Source organism: Aethalodelphis obliquidens, unplaced genomic scaffold (genome assembly GCF_003676395.1).
Source record: "Aethalodelphis obliquidens isolate GAN/ISIS:26980383/991018 unplaced genomic scaffold, ASM367639v1 scaffold70, whole genome shotgun sequence".
NCBI lineage: Eukaryota > Metazoa > Chordata > Mammalia > Artiodactyla > Delphinidae > Aethalodelphis > Aethalodelphis obliquidens.
Genome location: NW_020838014.1, coordinates 5,136,522 through 5,156,779, shown reverse-complemented (window position 1 = coordinate 5,156,779; position 20,258 = coordinate 5,136,522). Strand labels below are relative to the sequence as shown.

The following is a 20,258-nucleotide window of genomic DNA, read 5'->3' as shown; positions in this document are numbered from 1 at the left end:
CCCTTCCAGCTAAAAGAGCCCATTCCCTCCCCGAGTTCCCCTCCTGCTTCCTGACAGTCTCAGCATCTCTCCCCCGGGGTAGGCTGGGATCAGCGCGTGAGGACTTCAAAGAGGCCGTCTAAGTCGGTGGGGGAGGGGTGCGGAACATCCGCGCTGGGATCTGACAGCACCGCACAAGGCACCGAGGACCAGGGCTGTGAGACACATTCAGCTCCGGGGCTGAAAACTCTTCTTCTGGTGCTGACAACATCTGTTTTATTTTGAAGGTTGCTAAGGAGAGTTCTAGCTGGGCTAACGTTGTTCCAGTTCAGTACTTCATGATGAGTTTCTTGCATGGGGTTCAGACGGCAGGAATAAAAGCTCGCCAGATGAACCCGCTCCTTTCACTTTGCAGATATTAAAGAATCACTTTGCTACCAGGGATGACTAACACCCCGCCCGGTCTCGCTCAGAATTGGACGGACCCTCTGCTTACTCTCTTATGACTCGTCTTCTCCCTGCCCCCTCTGTCCCCACTTGCCAACTCCCCATCTTTGCCAAATAACAGCTTATTAGGAAGAAACAGACAGTGAATGTGCCACTAGCCCAGGAGAAGATTTCACTGCAGAGACAAGGAAGAGCTGAGAAATGAGTTGGGGCTCACGGCGGGAGGACGTTTAGCATTAGACAAAGGAGGAAATGATTTCCGAGCCTTTGAAGATCTGTTTTACCTCCTAATACAGCAATGCCAAACGCCTTCATGCGGGCTCGGAACAGTCAGGGGACAGTAGAGAGACCAAGCTCAAAACAGGGAAGAGGCTAACCGGCAGGCCTGTCTCCATCTTTGCAGTAATGGACTTGGGAAGCGAAGCACTCCACATTCCACCCGGCCCCATCCTGCCTAAGTCCACTTGCGATTAATTACAAGATAGTAACAAAATTAGGAAAAGTCGGCCCTGGAGGGCAAGCATTCAGGAAAATAAGAGATGGGGAACGTGAGCCTGGTAAAAAAAGAAGAGGATGTGACAATGACCTTCACATATATGACAAGTAACAATGACATGGGTGGCAAGGAGGGCAACAGTTGAGGGCCACTCTGCTCCTCCCTTGGGAATCGGACATGGGGAGAGAGCCCTCCAAAAGAGCAGGGGAAGCAGGAAGCCCCCTGGATTTAACTGGTATCTGTAAAAAAAAAAAAAATTCATTTGGGCCTTCCAGGGCATTCGGTGAAAAAAACGTGTTCCATTAACTAAAGGAATTCTTTTTCTTCCCTGGGCTTTAGAAAAGCCCCAGCTCCTGCCAGAGAGTACCTAGGAGTCTAGGCAAAGGAAAGGGAGAATGGCAGTGTTCTCCCTCCAACAGAGATCTATTTCAAAGAGCCATTCAGCAGGGCCCCCGACCCTGCAAATCTCGACAACAAAAGGAATATATATCCTCTCAGAGGAGGGTACTGAGACAACTGAGGCCACGTTATCTAAACATTTCCCTTGCCTGCCAGATTCTATTTCAGCCAGTTTGGCTTTCTCCCCCAGCTTGGGATCTATGCAGGAGAGAGTATGCTTGTCCTGATATCAAGAAGGCCCAAACAGTGCAGAACACGCAGCTCCCTTACTCCTCTCCGTATCCCAGAGGAGGGATTAAGCCAGAGAGGTGAAGAGCCAGCCCTCCGAACCACTCACCTAGCCAGGTCACAGCCACAGCACCTGGGGCCGACATGGCCTCTGCCACCTTATGCCAGCTCCTGTTGTGCCCGGGTGTCCAGAGCGCCACGTGGCAGAAATAGTAGCCAGCGTTTTCTTTGCTGACATCTCGAACCAGTAAATGGTAGGAGCGCGCATCCACGTGACTCAAGGCCATGTGAGGAGAGCTGTGCACCAGGGAATCATGGTCCAGCCGAGCCAACACATGGGGGCCGGGCAAGGTGCTGTCAGGCGTCCTGCTGAAGTACCACGTCACCGCGGGTCGGACGTCATCCGCTCGGTCCGTTGTAATGTTGCAGGTCAGGTCCAGCTCCTTTCCTTCAGCCACAGACACATTCCTGGCCACAGCGGCTCGAAGCACTGGAAAATTGAAAACAAGGACATCTAGATAATCTCCGTCGTATTTGCTGCTTCCACCCCCGTCCCCTTAGGTCATCTCCTTTTACCTTCTTATTGGCAACATTCAAGTTAGAAGGCTTTGTACAGTTTTGAGTGCTTGAGAAATGTATTGAATAAATGAACGAAACATACCATATTTCTTTTTCTTTCATTAAAACAATAACAAGCACTTATATATATATGCTTACTATAGGCCAGGCACTCTTCTGAGTGCTTTATAAATTTCATCTTCAAAACAACCCTACGAGGTAGTACAATTATCATCTCCATTTTACTGGTAAGGCAGTTGAAGCACAGAGAAGTTAACTAACGTGCCCAAGGTGCCACAGCTAATATGTAACAGAGCTAAGATTCAAATCCCGGCTGTCTGCCTCTAGGGACGCTGCTCTTAAGTGTTACACTATTATCACGTACACTATCATTTGAAAACAAGTCTGCTGAACATTACAAGGCTAAAATTATACTTTCTCCATATGCACGACAGGCCTTGGGTGACTTTCAGAGAAAAGACAGCTCAGCTCTGGCCGGTACATATTATCAGTTGGGGGCCAGGAGCTGGAGAGTAGGAAGTGAGGGTGAAACCATCTTCTGGGTAAAAGGGGGCAGGGAGGATCCTAAACAGAAGGACTGGGAAAGTGAAACCAGACAATATGCCTCACGAGTCAAGTCTTCCAAAGGCTATGCACTTAGAGCATCATTTATTCTGGTCCACACACCGGCCTTAAAGTCAAGAATAAAGCATATATTCTAAAACCAAACCACAATGATTTTGGATTACCCATGCCACTGCCCTCTCTGTGTGGATAATTAAAAGTAGACTATATTTAGACGAAGCACTGAAGGATCTGGTGTCACGGTCTCCAGGCAGATGTGGTTTCAGCATTCCCCTGTCAAAGCTTTTTACACGGAAACATTTTAGTTTATTCAAGGGATTTTGTGCAAAGAAGTTGAACATCTGTAATCAGAGTAGAAAAACATGCAACACCTGCTAATGCTCTAGGAACAACTGCTTAGATGATAACTAGCTGACACCTCCCAGGGGATTCAAGTGGACGCACAGCACGGTCCTGGTCTTCCAGCAGGAGTCACTCAGCATCAGCTGCGGTCCCGGGTCAGCTCAGCGACAAAGGCTGTCACTCAGTTCAGAAAAGACGCAACCCCAAAACCCATGCCCTTTGGAGTAAATGACTTTCATATAAATATTTCCAAAGGCTGATGATATTTCCAAGTGTTTCAGGCCAAGTTCAACATCTGCCTTGATGAAGACAGAAAATGAGGTGGGCATAGTATTAGAAAAAGGAATTTGAAGTCTAATTTCTCACCTCCACCCACCTTCTTCCAAATTCCTCCTCCTCCTTCAACCTTTAAACGAGCCAAAAATAATGAGATATCTTTTGAGAGGAGTCAGTATGGAAACTGCTGCTCTGAGCCTGTGCTGTGGTTTGAACCTCCCCACGTACAAACCGTGGTCAGGGATCCCAGAATACTGCCAGAGTCCCTCTGTGCCGGCCACCACTACTGGGGGTAAAAGAAGGCTCAGGAGGGAGCCAGCTGAGGAAAGAAGAAGTGGGCAATATGCAGCTGTGGACAGTATGCATGGAGAAGACAGATTCTTGCGTTTAGAAATACTGGCAGAAACATCTCTTTAGCAGTATAGTTCACTTTCTAATTTTTTTTCCCTGCAAGTGGCTAAAAATCTTGTCACATCACTAAGCATAGTTGTCACATGTTCTATGGGATTGGAGGGTTCACTACTGGGACAGGATGAAGCACGGTGAAGGGAAAAAAAGAATCAGTTCTAAGGACTCGTCATGCAAGAGGGGACCTCAGACTAAGCCTGGAGTGATGCAGGCTTTCTCCTACTGGATGTAACTGAACCTATAAATTAGACACCAACATCTGCATCAACCAGACCACTCCTAATATAGGGGGGTTTACTGCCACCTACATGACCTACAGCCCCACCATTTAAGTAGCTTTGTGCCATTTATCATAACAATGCCATAAGAATACTTAAGAAGCTAGCTATGGACAACATTCATAGCAGCACTATTTACAATAGCCAAGATATGGAAGCAACCTAAGGGTCCATCAACAGATGAATGATTAAAGAAGATGTGGTGTACAAATACAATGGATTATTACTCAGCTGCAAAAAAGAATGAAATAATGCCATTTGCAACAAAACCTGTAGGGTATTATCCTTAGTGAAGTCAGTCAGGCAGAAAAAGACAAATAGTGCATGTTTTCACTTATATGTGGACTCTAAAAAATGAAACAAACGAATCAATATAACAGGACAAAAACAGACTCACAGATACAGAGAACAAATCAGTGGTTACCAGTGGAGAGAGGGGGAGGGGGTGGGGCAAGATAGAGGAAGGGGATCAAGAGGTACAACTACTAAGTATAAAATAAGTAAGATACAGGATGTAGTACACAGCACGGGAAATATAGCCAATGTTTTATAACTTTAATGGAGTAAAATCTATAAAACTATTGAATCACTATGTTGTACACTTGAAACTAACATACTATTGTAAATCAACTACACTTTAATTTTAAAAAAAAAAGCTAGCTGTGGAGAATGCAGGTGCTGAAAATGAGAAAGACCATCACTCTGGTGTGGTGGTTCTTAACCTGGGGTCCACAAAGAGAATTTAAGGAATCTGTGACATGGACGGGAAAAACAAATTGTCTTTGTTTTACTAACCTCTACGGGAAACATAGCAGCTCCTCTCATTATGAAACTAAGCACAAACCAGTGTAGCATTATCTGTCCCTGGGACCTTGTTCCCAATAGACATCACAGATATTTTCACATCACCTGACAATTGTTGCAGATATCTTAACATATCATTTATATTCATCACTTATCAGAAATTACAGTAGTTGTTAGGCCTGCCACTATATCTTATTATTTAATGCAATAATAAAATATTATTATATAACAAATTTGTCTTAAAATATTTTGATTACTCTTCAATGTAATTGTTTTCCTTTGTCATCCTCCACATGGATTTTATGAATTAAAACATATTAACTCTGAGAAAAGGTTCGTGAGCTTCAAAGGACTGTCAAAGACGCCCATGGCACAACAAGCTACGAGCCCTCAGGCTCAGGTGAGAGCCAGATGCTACCGCCTGCCTAATAGACGCAGGGTGTTCAAGTCTTATAACTATACTCTGGGTTTTGTGGCTTGTTTGAAATGAAAAAAAAAAAAAAAAACGTTTACAACTGAGATTCTTGTATGAAAAGATAATTCTCTGCCAGGCTGAAATTCTTAACCCTCCTGCCCCGTTAAAACAGTTGTTCGATGCAAGCTGAATATCCGTGGTTTCTTAGGTCAGATTCCTGGCAGATCACTTCCGAAAAGGCAGGTGACCCGAATCCATCCGGAAAGTGATTTCTGCAGCCGGGAGAACCAAGACTGAGTGTGACCTGCAGCCCCTCTTGTCGGCAAGAGCACCTCCAACCTCACTGACGGCCACGGTCACTCAGTGGCCAGTCAGTGCTGCTTTTCCCAAATCCAGCTGGGTAGAGCGCTCAGGACAATGCAGCCTGCAGAGGAAAAACACTCCCCGTGTGTATCGTTTCCTGCTTTCCTTCCAACCTCAGCAACAGAGCGACCACACACTCTTGTTTATAGTCAGGAAATGAGTCCAGCCAAGGTCTTCCCAGTTTACAGAACAGGGGGCAGCAGCAACAGCAGCAGAGTACTCTGAGATCTGGAGATGTCAGACTCTCAGCAAACCAAGTCTATCCAACCATCCACAGCAGTGACATCACCCTGAGATGGGCTCTTTTCACCTTCTCTCTGCCAAGCCAGAAGCTCCATGAGGCCTGGGAACGATCCTTAAGCATCTCTGACCCCAGAGCCCAGGACAGAACTGAGCACACAGTAGGTTCTCTACTGATGCCTGTTGGAAACTGGCCTGTTTTTCTTTCCTATTTGTTTTTCTTTTATTTTTATGGGTTTCCGAAAATGTATTTTGCATTTCCTTAATTACTTCTCTAGCAGGAGTAAGAAGGGTTTTGTTTGTTGTTTTTGAAAAGGCTCGTTCACAGATGACAAAAACTTCTTGCATATAGACCCCACGGCTGAATGCTTCTGGGGTATGTGGCATAGAGGACATCAGAAGAGGCCCAGCCCTAGGGAATCCCTCACCTACAAGGGGATGTCACATCTGAGGGGACCGGAAAGGCAGGTCTAGAGGACCCAAGTCAGACGAGAGGTTTGGGGATGAGCCAGACACGTCCCCAACAGCTGTGAGGAAGGGCAGATCCAGAGATTTAGGAAACACCAAACAAAATGAAGCCAAGGGAGCGGGCTGGGAGCAGCTCCACCCCAAAGCCCCTCTGACCACCAGGCTGGACCTCTCCTGGCACTTAAAAGGCCTTAATCTTTCAGTCACAAAATACTCAAAGTATCTTATGCAACCTGCAGCTTCCCAGGGGTCTCGGCATTTGGCACAAAAGAAATGCATCCTCCCCAAACCGTTAACACCACCCTACTCCCTCACCCGTCAACGCGAGGCCTCCCAGGAGGAGCAGAAATCTTGTCAGAGAAGAAAAAGGCTCCCGGCCGAGTTCTTTACACCACATTGCCCTGAATAACATATAGTCTAAAACATGCAATTTCCAGAAGCTCACCTGTTGGCTGGATCACCACGGTGGCCACATCCACGGCTTTTTCTTGAATTTCTTGCCAGCTACCCTGCTCTCCGATCCACTCGCTGACGATGCACCGGTAGGAACCCTGGTCGGAGGCCAGGGCCCGGGACACGGAGAGGCGGTACCCGTCGCTCCCCACGGTGTCCAGGCGCACGTCCCCGCTGCGGTAGCGCTGCTCGTAGCCGGGGCCGGGCCGCAACCTGCCCTCGTGGGTCAAGGAGAGGATGCTCCGGCGGGCGGGGCCGCGCCACACCTCCCAAAGCAGCGCCAGGTGCGTGTGCAGCGGCGACGCGGTGGAGGCCGAACAGCGCAGCTCGAAGGGCTCGCCCTCGCGCAGGCTGGGGCCCGGGGAGGGCTGCGGGCCGGCGGCCACGCGCAGAGCATCCGGCAGCACTGCAGGGAGAAAGCGGAGCCGTCAGCACACCGCCACCCCAGCCACTGCGCAAGTGCCCAGCACCGTCCGGGGCTTGCGGCACAATTTCCTCCTCCCCTCCCCTGTTCTAAAGCCCAGATGGGCACGGCTGCCCATTGCGCTTCACCTATGATCTCAACTTTCTGACTCGAAAAAAGAGGAGACACTAATAAAACCCCTGGCTAGAACTAGGTTGTGCAAATTCCCTTTGGGGAGCTGTGCCTTGGAGTTCTACTTCTGCCACCCTTAGGCAAGTCACTTTACCCCTCCATGCCTCGTTTTCCTCAACTCTAAAAAGGGATGACAACGAGACCTATCTCCGGAAGTTGACTGAGAATTAAACAGTTATAAGGGAAGGTGCCCAGGACGGTGCTTGGCACTCAGCAATCACAATCAAATAACCAGCCGCTACTGTCCAGCACTCCTTTGTTAGGACACAGGCTGGAGTAGAGAACCTGGGGGATCTTCTAGGAGTTAAGGCAGTGTAATCCGCAAAGCACAAAAGCACAGGAGAGCTTCCTGTGCCTTGTGGCCTGGGGAATGTCTAAGAATGACTAGGGTGAGCAGAGGGTAGCTGCAGGGTAGGAACCCATCCAGGAAAACTGACGCCTCAGCTATTTAACTATTAGGACCCACTGGGGAAAAGCTGGGCTCTTCCATAGTCCAGAAAAAGGGGGCCTGAGGTCAGGGAAGTGTCGGCGACTGCTCTTGAGGAAGGGAAGCCACACGTGAAGTAACCAGCGAGGAGGTCCCTACCAAAGGGCAGGGACAACCTCTCAGGCTTGCCTACGGACTGGCTGAGAGAATCCCCAAACACCACTGTGCATCATCTCCTTGGGTTTTCCTGCCATCCTACACTCAGAAACAAATTCAGTGTCCTTGAGAAGGGACTACTCTAAATAACAGAAAAAAAAACTGCTACATGTTTAGAAGGACACATCACAAAGACCTATCTCTATTGCAAATGAATATAATGACCTTCTACTATACACATCAGTCTGTGAGTCCAGCTAACATGACTCAGTTCCCAAGACCAGTTATCCCTGAGGCCATGGATATACAGTTTGAAGACCCATGAAGCTGAAGGCCAGAGAGACACTAGACCATGCATGGCAGCCACGAGAGGCTCCACTTGGGCAGCCAGCCAGTCTCTTTCACGGCCATCCATCTGCTTTCCTGACCCCAGGAAAGCCTCTTCTTACTCCTGTCTTTCAAAGACTGGAGAACAAACAGTAAGATACGGGGCAGTGGGGGCGGAGGGGTAGGTTCCCCCCTGCTGCCTCCAACTCCTCAAGATGAGAATTACACATGGAGACGAGGGTGCATCTGACCTAGTGGAGGTGTACCGTGTGTGTGATGACTACAAGAGCAATGCATTATTTAATTCCAATGCAAGAATGTCTTATGGGACTTTTTTCTCAAAAACATATTTGGATTTTGTAGAGGAATGAGAAGAGGTAATGGAAGAGGTAGATTGGACATTTTAATACCTGCATAATGGGCATGGCTGTTTTATTCCCTCATGAGTCTAATGGGGGAACAGTATCTGGACAATATGGTAGCAGTCCATAAATCATTACAGAAGGAATGAATGCCTGAATCAACCCCTTCTTTATATATCATCATGTACATCTTCTGCTTTCCCGATCATTAATTACACTACTACTCTGATATAATTCTTTTTGGAACAAGGCAGGATACACATAAATGCATACTTAAGTAATAATAATAACAACACTAATAATGTTTCTATTTTGCTAGCCCCAAATTAAAATTGTTTGCTCTTGCCCATTTACTAATTAGCTGTATGATTTTAGGCAAGTCATTAACCTATGCTCTTCCATTTCCTCATGTGTAAATTTGGGAAATACCCTGCCCTCTCTTCTTCATTGGGTTGAGAATTGAATGGGTGAATTAATCAAACAGAACTTGGAAAATGAAAAAACAAACAAACCCAAACATTCCAGATACATAAGGTGTGATTACTTGCACAGCCAGGCCAATAAGGTTGCAGTGACCACATCACTCTTTCTCCACATATGACCCCTACAACTTCTAAATCATGAAGGGTACAAAGAAAGACATGAGCTTTTAAGTATCTGTTAGTCCCATAAACCTGAACATCAGTGTCATCATGACCGTCACCTTCTCGTCCCTAACCTGAGTGTTTACTATGGCATTGCTCTGAGGCTTTACATGTCCTAACTCACCTCGACCTTTACGGAAGGTTTTCCAGAGGAGGAAGCTGAGGCATGGGACATGCCCACGGCCACAGAGCTGACACGTGGGAGAGCGAGCCATGGGACTTACTGAGCGCAGGCAACCTGGCTCACAGCTGGAGTCGCCATCACATACCACTCTGCCTCAACTCACCAGCCACGGGAGGGCTCACAATCACAACGGAGTGAAGAGAAAGGGCCCTCAGAGGCCACCTGGCCCATCCTCTGCCTTTAATCAGGTAAGACATTATTCCTCCATCGGACAGAGGTGGGAACAGAGACCCAGAGGACTTCAGTTTCTGGCACAGTCCCGCAGAGCTGAGTGGCAGAGGAAAGCCCGGTCCTCCAGTGCAGCAACCCCGCCCCCCGTGAGGATGTACCTTTAACTTGCACTGTATCCTCATAGTTGCCCTGGACAGTGGCATCCGTGCTGGGGGTGGAACACTTGTAGTGGCCTTGGTCTGAGGGCTGGACGTTCTTTATGTGCAGTTCCACGGCGTCGTTGGCCGTCCGCCGCAGCACGATGTCACCCCTCTGCAGGCGCTCACGGTACAGCTGGGCGGGGAAGCCCACCTCCCAAGTGCTGGCGAGCTCCACGAAGCTGCTGCCCGAGGCCAAGAAGCTCCAGTCAAAGTTCTGCTCGCTGGGGCCGTCGTAGTCGCTGACGTTGCAGGGGATGACCAGTTCAGTGCCCACCACCCGCACCAGACTCCCCGCGGGGACCCTCACCACACGCCCTCGACAAAGAGCTGCAACAACAAGAGGTGAAAGGCAGGGCTTGAATCCAATAAGGTCTTCCCAGTATAAATGTGGTAAAACTGTGGGCGCTCCGGCTCCCAGGCACATGGTGGAAACGTGACATCGACCAGCTGGGGAAATGTGACACTGACCGGCGTGCTGCCAGTGTCTGTGCAGAAGAAGGCTGAGCCCACCCCAAGGACCCCAAGCCAGGAATACCCCCCTGCGGTGAGTACCTCTCATGCAACAGTCTCCTAGGATATCCAGGGAGGAAGAGAAGCACTAAAAGTAGGCTAACCATGAACTTGAATAGCTTTCTCCCTCCTGTTACTATTTAACCTACTGTGATCACTCAACATGAGGCAGAAATACTTTAGGTTTTGTGTGAAAGAAAAGGACACAGCTAATCAAGTATTTACATTTCTTCCCACCCAATGTCAACATTCTTCCCTAGAGACCACCCCCGGGGCGTCCTGAGATCTGATTTACAACGATGGCTGCCAATTTTTAAATCCTAGAGCAGCCTGCTGATAAAATGATTTAACTCTGGTTATCTGACATTGCCTATAAATTAATTTTAAAATATGACGACTCTACCAAGTATTAATTTTCTATTTTCTGGCTCATTTCCTTCTCTCTACTCTTCACCCTGATCTAAATTCAGAAAGAGGATAGGGAAGCACAAAGGGAGACAGTGCCTGCTCTGGCTGGTTGCTGGGCGTTGGTAGGAATGCAGCGGCTTACTGGGGATGAGAGGCCTGGTGGACAAAGCCTAGAGTTCACTGGCATTCCCTGCCCCAAGTGCAGACCTCACAGGCCTCTGGGATGGCCCTTAGGGACCGTCACCTGTGTGTCCTTTAAGATCGCTTCTTTGGGGGTGGGATAGGGAGGGTGGGAGAGAGGGAGATGCAAGAGGGAAGAGATATGGGAACATATGTATATGTATAACTGATTCACTTTGTTATGAAGCAGAAACTAACACACCATTGTAAAGCAATTATACTCCAATAAAGATGTAAAAAAAAAAAAAGATTGCTTCTTTGCAATGAACTTCAGCACATTTTTTTGCAGTGTGTTTATTATCTGTGTTAGCATTTCAATTCAGACCAAATGAACTTGCACGGCTCTTTCCTGATGTTCTATGAATAGGTACAGCATTAAGAGATACAGGAGAAAGCATGGGCTCTGAAATCAAGGAGACAAGTTTAAACTGAGAGACCTCTCTTAGCTTTGGCTTCCTCTACTATAAAATGAGGAAAGAAGGAGTCACTGAGTTGATGAAATAAAATGGCTAGCTGAGACTCTGCCATGTAGGAAGAGCTCGATAAAATGGAACTTCTATTATTTATTTTCAGTTCTGTGTTTCTGTCATTTGTTATGGGTTGAATTGTGTCTCCCTACCACCACCCCCCACATTCATATGCTGAAGTCCTAGCCCCCAGCACCTCAGAATGTGATCTTATTTGGGAATAGGGTTGTTGCAGATGTAATGAGCTAAACTGTAATGAGGTCATACTGGAGTAGGGTGGGCCCCTAATCCAACGACCAGTATCCTTAAAAGGGGGGAAATTTGGACAGAGACAAGCACTCAGGGAGAGTGCCATGTGAATATCAAGGCAGAGATTGGGATGATATGTCTATGATCTAAGGAATGCCCTGCACCCCAGGTCCCGGGAATGCACACTGGGGCTGAAACAAGGTCAGAGTCCTCCTTGCTCATTTTTGCTGAAGCTGCAGGAAGACACTTTCACCTCCTTTGGAATCAGGGTACTACAGAGCTGCTTTGCTCTGAAGCTGCATGTGGGCAGCCCTCCTGACCAGGTGAGGGAGCCATCTACAGCAGAAGAGACCCAGGTCAACACTGGGACCAAAGAGGTGCAGAGCATATGCCCTCATGACTAGATGGCATCATCTGAGCCACTAGATCTGCCATAGCTTCTAAATCATTCCATATGCACACACACATACACACAAACGAACACATATGCACATGTGCACACACTCACACACACACACATACATGCACACGTCTTCCCCTGGACATTTCAATTCCTTGCACTTCTACTCACACCCACTTATATTCCTTAGGATAATTTCTGTCACTGGAAACTCAGGGCACTGAAATAATACCCAGCAAGCAGTGAGGTCATCATCACTACATTTCAAAGGAAACAGGCCATCCTTTTTACATTTAATTTCAGAGATGACTGGATAATTCTGACTCTCCCAGAGAGACCCTTCAGAAGGAAGCTTCAGGACTTCCCTGGTGGTGCAGTGGATAAGACTCCGCGCTCCCAGTACAGGGGCCAGGGTTCGATCCCCGGCCAGGGAACTAGATCCCACATGCATGCTGCAACTAAGAGTTCACATGACACAACTAAGGAGCCCATGTGCTGCAACTAAGACCTGGTGCAACCTAATAAATAAATAAATAAATAAATATTTTTAAAAAAAAAGAAGAAGAAGAAGGAAGCTTCATGGTGGAGACCCGTAAGAGGGAGCACAGCCTAACGCTTATCCTCCTTGAGCCCAGTTTCCATCTGTGAAATGGAGACACACCCTTAGGGCTGTGTAAGGATTAACTGAGCCACAGAGCACTCACAACAGGGCCCTGCACGCAGTAAGGGTCTGCGGTTACCTGCTTTGCAGGCCGCCTCTAGAATACACCTGATCACAGTCATTCACTTTGCTTCCTTGACAGGTTTACAAAGGAATTTCCTAACACGTAAACCTTTGCAATTTCTAGCCCTTGTCAAGAAGTTCACCAGGGTTAACAACCGGCTCAACGGGGCCCTTCGGCATGAGGCTACATTCCTTGTAAGGTGTCTGTCTTTATTCTTAGTGAGTGGAGCTCAGCAAACTGAGCCAGCTGCTTGTGTCAGCTCTCCAGTCCTGCTTCCACAGTCACCCAAATCATCTTTTTAACGCACAAATCATACGTCACTTCACTGGTCAGAAGTATCTCATGGTTCCTCATCACCTACAGGATACACTCTATCTTCCAGACCCCCCACTGCGATGCCCCTGGTTCATGCCACCTTCCCTCTCACCTGAATTATTGCAACAGCCTCCCAACTGGCTGCCTGCCTTCCCTCTGCTCTTGCCCTCCACTCTCAACACAGCCAAGCCATCTTTTAAAAATTTAAGTGTATTACATCCTTACTCTGCTCAAAGCTTTCCAATCACTCCCCATGTCACTCAGATAAAAGCCAAGTCCTCACAGAGGCCACCAAGACCTCACAGGACCTGGCCCTCTTTTCTTCTCCAAGCTCCTCCCTCCACTGCACTCCAGCCGTGCTTTCCTCCTAAGACTCTCGAGCAGACAGACCTCTTCCAACCTAGGGCTTCTGCACATTTTCTCGGTCTGGAGCACTCTCAGACGTAAACCCCACTCCATCACCAGCTTCACATTTCATTCTAGTGTCGCCTTATTAGTGAGGCCTTTCTTGACCACTTAAAATTGTACACACCCACCCTCATTCTTGCCAAATTTTCTTCTTATCACTTACCAATAATATGCTTTACGTGTATCCCTATAGTTTTACTATTATTTATTATCTGCCTTCTCCCACCAGGATGCAAGGTCTAAATGAGCAGTGATTTTTTATCTGTTTTGTTCACTGCTGAATGCCAGTGCCTGCTAGAACTGGGCCTGGTACATAGTAGTTGTTCAATAAATACTTGCTAAATAAATGAACGAATGGAAGACACACAAGATCCTTCATAGTCTGGTCCATGGCTACCATTCCAGCTTCATCAGCTACCATTCTCCCAGCCCTTAGTCCTTAGACTTCAACAAAACAAATGGCCCTTCAGTCTCTGCAAATGCCATGCTCTCTTGGGCCTCACAGCCTCTGCTTCTGTGCTTCCTTCATCTGGAATGCCCTCCCGGCAATCTCTCAGCCTCTTGCAAGAAGCAGCTGCAGCACCACCTCCTGTGGGAAGGCTTCCCCATCTCCCCTGGGGTCACTTAGGCACTCCTGCCTCAACTCAACCTGCAGAAGTACCTTCGACTCAGGCTGTGTTACAGTGCCACTGGAAAAAGCCAAGCAGATAGGAACAGATGCTTGAAAGATCAAATTCTAATCTAAAAAAAATATAAACCCGAGCAGTGCCGTACATGCAGAACTGGGATGGCCCCTCATCTGTGCAAAGCAAGATTCTGAAGTTTAGTTAACAGAATTTCAATTTGCTACCAGCAGTCTGCTATTTAGCACATATTTCCTTTAATATTGTTAAATAACAGCTAATGATATTTAAAAAATAAACACAACTTGTAAAACACAGAGCATATGGCTCTTTCCAAATCAAAAAGAATATCTGCAAAGCCACACATTACCGATTTTAGTTGAAACCTCTTGTAACAGTTGACTAAGGGGAAAAAAAGAAAATTTTCCTCTGGTTTTCCAAATCCTACCGGTATTTCAAATGAAGAGTCCCAAACACTTTGGCACCTGAACTGTGTTAGGTTAGCTTTCTATAAAAATGTCTTTACTAAGAAACAATTTAAATTTGTTTTCAGGGGTCAATATAAGAAACCATTATATGAAAAGCATTTCTTTATTAGTTTTAAAAGGACTATTGAGGCCACTATTGTGTTGTTCAATGACGCAAGAATCCATACGATAAAAGTCTCTTAAAATTTAGTACCAGAAAAAAATACCAGTTGATGGACCATTGTGTGTTCTTTCCCCAGCAAACAAGAACTATATAGGCGTCTCTCACAACCCAAGTACCTCTGATACTCAATGCAAATTAGGGTACCTTAATAGCACATTTTGTGCAGTATATTAAGGCTCTGATGCTAAACCTCTCTCTCATAATCCCAATTACTAAGTGGCCCAGCACCACATCACCATGCCCTGGTGATGCCCAGACCCTCTTAGATAGGTCTCAGAACCCTGCACTGCTTCCTAATTCCTGTTTTTAAAATTTCTGCCTAAACCTACCAAAACAAAATAAAACAAAGAACACACAAACAACCCTGAATACAATTGTTACTGCTTCATCATCTCTTTTACCCGTATTCCAACTTCCAAGTCCTGTTTTCCCCAACATATATAAAATTCATGTGTCCTTTTGTACCTTAGCTTCAAGGAAGTCTAGTACGAAATATGATGGTGAAATATGGAAACCATTCACAATCTAAATTTCTAATAATTATCTCTCTCCTCTACCTCTACACCTTCCTGTGCCTTCTCTGTCACCCTTGTACTTTTGATTTCTTTACCCTTAGTTTAAGGTTTATTGCATGTATGTGTGTATTTCACTGTAAATTGCCTCAAATATGTTTTTTGGGAGGAGGGGAGATAAGTGAGGTATAAATTTCAAAAGACTAATAATGGAGATGAGATACTTTCTGCTATGATGGACTAGCTTGTATCAGATCAACTCCCTGCCCCCTGCCCCCACCCCAGAACAACTACAAAAGATGGACAAAACACAAGAAACAGATCATTGAATGCACTGGTGATCAATCCAGGTATCCGGGACTAAGGGGCCAAGATCAGAGAAACACCCCAAGGCGGGCCTGACAACATGCACTGCTTTTTCTCTTCAAGTATTTGCCCATTTTAAGTTGTGCAGTAAAAGGTAGTAGTTCAGAACTGCCAATGCCTCATGGGGCCAAGAAGACGGCAACTGAAGTTCAGGGCCATTAAGAAAGTCATAGTCTAAAACAAGCAAACAAACACAAAAAGAAAGTCATAGGCTGAGGTGGGGGGAGTTGGTGGGGGAAGATTGGTAAGTGTCCTAGAAGTTAAACAGAAAATAAATATTAAGAGGCTAAGAGCTTAAGCAAATTTTTCGACCATCTCACAGTACTGGGGAAACAAAAATTGGAATTCCGAGTTTACAAAAGACGGTGGACAATAGTAAACACCCCAGACTGAATTACAGCCCTGGAAAGGGCTATGCCTTTGGAGTAAGAGCAAAGCTGAACAAACAACCAGCTCTCACGAATACTGAAATCTTGTCTCAAAACATCTCAATTCCTCACTGGATTACAGTGAGCTTCTCTTACTGTATGAGCCTGCTAGAAAGAAAAATAAAAAAATAAAACGTAAATCTTCTTGTGAAGAAGATAACATCACACAGAGCCTCTACAATTTTTCAATATTCAATTAGAACCTACCAGACATTCCGTACAGCACCAAATGACTGAAAACAAAAGACAACAACCCAGACAATAGAAACAGATGCACAGGGATCCAGATATTGGTGTTATCACACGTGGACTTTAAAATAACTATGATTAATTTATTAAAGAAATAGACAACAGGATTTCACTTCTTAACTTTATTAAAATAATCAGATTAAAATCCTAGGACTAAAAAAAAAATCTAAAATTAAGAACTCAATAAATGGGTTTGATATCAGATTAGATGCAACATTAGTCAGTATAAGATATCCAAACTGAAGCACAGGGTGTAAAAAAGATGAAAAATGCAGAAAAGAGTCTAAGAGACACATGAGAGATGATAAAAAGGTCAAACACGTGTAACAGAGTCCCAGGATGAGAAGGAATATGATAGAATTAGAATTAATTTCTGAAGAAATAATGGTTAAGGTATTTCTTAAACCGACAAAAGACGTCATGCCACAGATTCAAGAAGTACTATATATCTAAAGCAGCACAAATACAAAGAAAACCACACCTAGGTGCATCATTGTAAAACTGCTAAAGGCACGGAAGGGAGCAAGAATTCAATGATACCTGACTTTCAATAGAAACAATGCTCTTAAGACAATGGAATGACATCTTTTTTTTTTTTAATATTTATTTTATTTATTTATTTACTTGGTTGTACCGGGTCTTAGTTGCAGCATGTGGGCTCCTCAGTTGAGGCATGCAGGCTCCTTAGTTGTGGCATGCGAACTCTTAGTTGCGGCATGCACGTGGGATCTAGTTCCCTGACCAGGGATCAAACCCGGGCCCCCTGCACTGGGAGCGGGGAGTCTTAACCACTGTACCACCAGGGAAGTCCCTGGAATGACATCTTTAAAGCGATGAAAGAAAGTAACTACCAACAGAGAATTCTACACAGAAAAGATATCGCTAACAAAGGAAGGCAAAATCAATATGCTTTCAATCAACTCTCAATCAGGGAAAGAGAATTAATAAAAAGAAATGCTAACGAAATACCAAAATGATATACTAAAGGGAGTTCTTCAAATAGGAGGAAGATGACCCCAGATGGAATCATGGAAATGTAGGGAGGCATAAAGAGCAACAGAAAGGGTAACTGTGTGGGTAAATCTACTGAATGGTGACTATGTAATACTATATTAGTAATGTCTTCTGGAATTTAAAATATATGCATAATTAAAACATATGACAACAACAGCACAGAAAGCAAGGGAAAGAGTGAAATAAATGGAGCCTAAATGTTTTCTAAGGTCTTGCATTTGATAAAAGGACCATCAGTAGACACTAATAAGTCGACAATGTATGTTCTAAACTCTAGAATAACCATAAAAATGAAAGAGTGGATAACAAACTAATGAGAGGGGGACAATAAAAAATACTTGATTAATCAAAGAATCTGTAATTTCAGCTAAAATCATATAAGCTTTTCTCAAGTATTTACTTTGTAATGTGTTCACTTTGATTCATCATCAAATTTCTCTCCACAACGCTAGGATAGAGTAAGAGGAGGAATAATAACGTACTGCATCTCTCTTATATGCCAGACCACCCCTATCACAGAACCAAGGAAACTGAGACTCAGAGAAGTTAAATAACTTGCTGAAGGTCGTAACAGCTATGAAGTGAGGGACTCAACCCAGGTTTATCTGGCCCATGCACTGCACCGTCAAGGCAAAGATGGGCTGGGCTGGTTTTGTCTTCAACTGCATTGTTGATACTAACCATATTCTGTTGATTTTGTCTTTGCTCTGAGTAGGAAGAAGCAACGGCTTGAAATTCCCTATAAAATACTTCCAATTCTCCACGGGCAATGTGAACCAGATAGGTAACAAAGTAACCAAAATGAGTTACTAAGGGAAGAAATATATATTCTTGGCATGAACTAGAGGAGAGACATCCCGTTTTTAGAGAAACGGGATTGTTAAAAATAACTTCCAGTTTCTTCAAAAATTTTTTTCTGATAGACTGCCTTCATTATTTTAAGTGATACTAACTCTACATCTCACACTTTCATGTTCAAAAAAGGTGAAGAGAACTTCATTCTAAAAACATATGGGAAGGACTTTTGGAAGCCCACCTCTCTGACTTTTCAGCGGTGCACATAATTAACATGCAAGAGGTAATTGTTTCCAGATTCCTATTTGCCTACCTCTGAAGTCCTCCAGAAAATAATTAAATGCCTTCAACTTTCTTCCATCATGTAGAATGGATGGAGATAGGCAAGAAAAGTCGGGCAAGTTTTTCAGTGCAATTATTCCTGCAATGTTTATTTCAACAAGCACTATTGGCAACAACGAGGAATCATTAAGAGAGACAAGCTAATGAAGATGAAACTGTATTTATCCACCCTCTTCCACCTCCTTATGAGATCCATGGGAAATAGATTTTATTTCCTGGGTTATCATCAATATTATTCTAAATCAAGGCCTGTAGAGTACAGCAGATCTGCAAAGGATTTTTGCAATTGTTCCTATTATTGCTCCAATTTTATCACCTCACCGAGCTGCCTAGAAGCAAACAATCTGATTTTACAAACGGAGCCATTTGTAAGATAAGTATTGTAAGTTACTGAATCCAGTAGAACAGGCAGAACGGAAATACCGAAACCGAAGAGCTTGTGGTATTTCACTCTGCCTTGTAAAATGACAGCTAAATCCCCCTTCTCCAGTCCTTACAAGGCCTTTAAGAGAGACCAGGGGCCTATGGATTTCTATACGAAGTTCCCAGTCCACACGTGATTTAGAAGTGAATACACAAGAAGGTTAAACCTGTAAACTCTCACAGAGCCTTTATTGCAGTATCTGACTTAACGAATGCAAAACCTTTGTCTCCTCTGCTGGACTGCCGCTGAGAGGTCTGGCAGGAAGGGATCATGCCGGCTTTCATCTAGACAGTCCCTAAGTGATGAAAATGCAGCAATGTACACATTAAACAAGTTACAGCCAGCAGAGAATGTGTAATGAAGTCACATATGGCAGTACTTCAAAATCCCATCCAAACGCCAATAAGGTTCTACTAGAGCGGGCCTTAGAATCATTTTTTAAAAAAAGGTTCAGCTAAGACCTCAGAGAGATAAACTAGACAAATGCAGTATGACTCATTTAACAAACAACTACTGAGTAAGAAGCCCTCGTGCTGGATGATATGTGAGAGAGGAAGGTAAATCAGCCTTCGACCTTCTTTTAAGGGACTTACGGTATGTTGAGTCATAAGGGGCACGTGAAAACTCTAACAGGAGAAACGATATATAGTAGCCAAAAAGAGGTACTAGCAAGTGCTGTGGGGTTCCTCAGAAAGTGAGGGTGCGTCCCTCCAAAGGGATTAGTGAAAAGCTTCATGCAGTGTCAACATTTAAATCGGGCCTTTGAAAAATGGCTGGGGAGTAGGGTTTGGGCAGGGGACACTGCGGAGGAAGATGATCAGAGTTAAAGGGAGGAGCATAAGCAAAGGCCTAGGCGGGGACATGTGGGGAGTGGTGAAGAGTAGGGCGAGCAGAGCAGTGCAGTTAAGAGCAGGCTGGAGTGGACACACACACGCGTGGTCAGTCGGGAGCCCTCTATGAGATGATGGGGCCAGGGGTTGGGGGAAAGGTTGGTACAAGAATCAAAAGAAGAGCAAGGGCAGGGAGTGCCTGGTGGCGCAGTGGTTGAGAGTCCGCCTGCCGATGCAGGGGACACGGCTTCATGCCCCGGTCCGGGAAGATCCCACATGCCTCGGAGCGGCTGGGCCCGTGAGCCATGGCCGCTGAGCCTGCGCGTCCGGAGCCTGTGCTCTGCAACGGGAGAGGCCGCAACAGTAAGAGGCCCACGTACGGGAAAAAAAAGAAAAAAAAGAGCAAGGGCAGGAACGGAAAGGCAGCAGTTCTAAGAGCCATGCTGGAAGAAGAATCCATTGATAGACCCGAGATGAGAGACATGCCAAGGGAAGCTGAGCGCTGCCAAGGAAACACAGAGGAGAAAAGTAGTCAGTGAGATTCAGACAAGTTGAAA

The 20,258-nt window shown here is 45.4% G+C and overlaps 1 protein-coding gene across 1 annotated transcript in view; it reads right to left on the bottom strand.

Annotated features, from left to right (window-relative positions):
- Positions 1 to 20,258, bottom strand: part of PTGFRN (prostaglandin F2 receptor inhibitor) — an 85,146-nt gene that overhangs the window by 45,082 nt on the left and 19,806 nt on the right. Inside the window, exons 2-4 of the mRNA XM_027091127.1 lie at positions 9,764 to 10,132; positions 6,732 to 7,145; positions 1,659 to 2,039 (exon numbers count right to left, since the gene is read on the bottom strand). Of these exons, the coding sequence (XP_026946928.1) occupies positions 1,659 to 2,039; positions 6,732 to 7,145; positions 9,764 to 10,132 (1,164 nt within the window). The remainder of the gene's footprint in view (positions 1 to 1,658; positions 2,040 to 6,731; positions 7,146 to 9,763; positions 10,133 to 20,258) is intronic.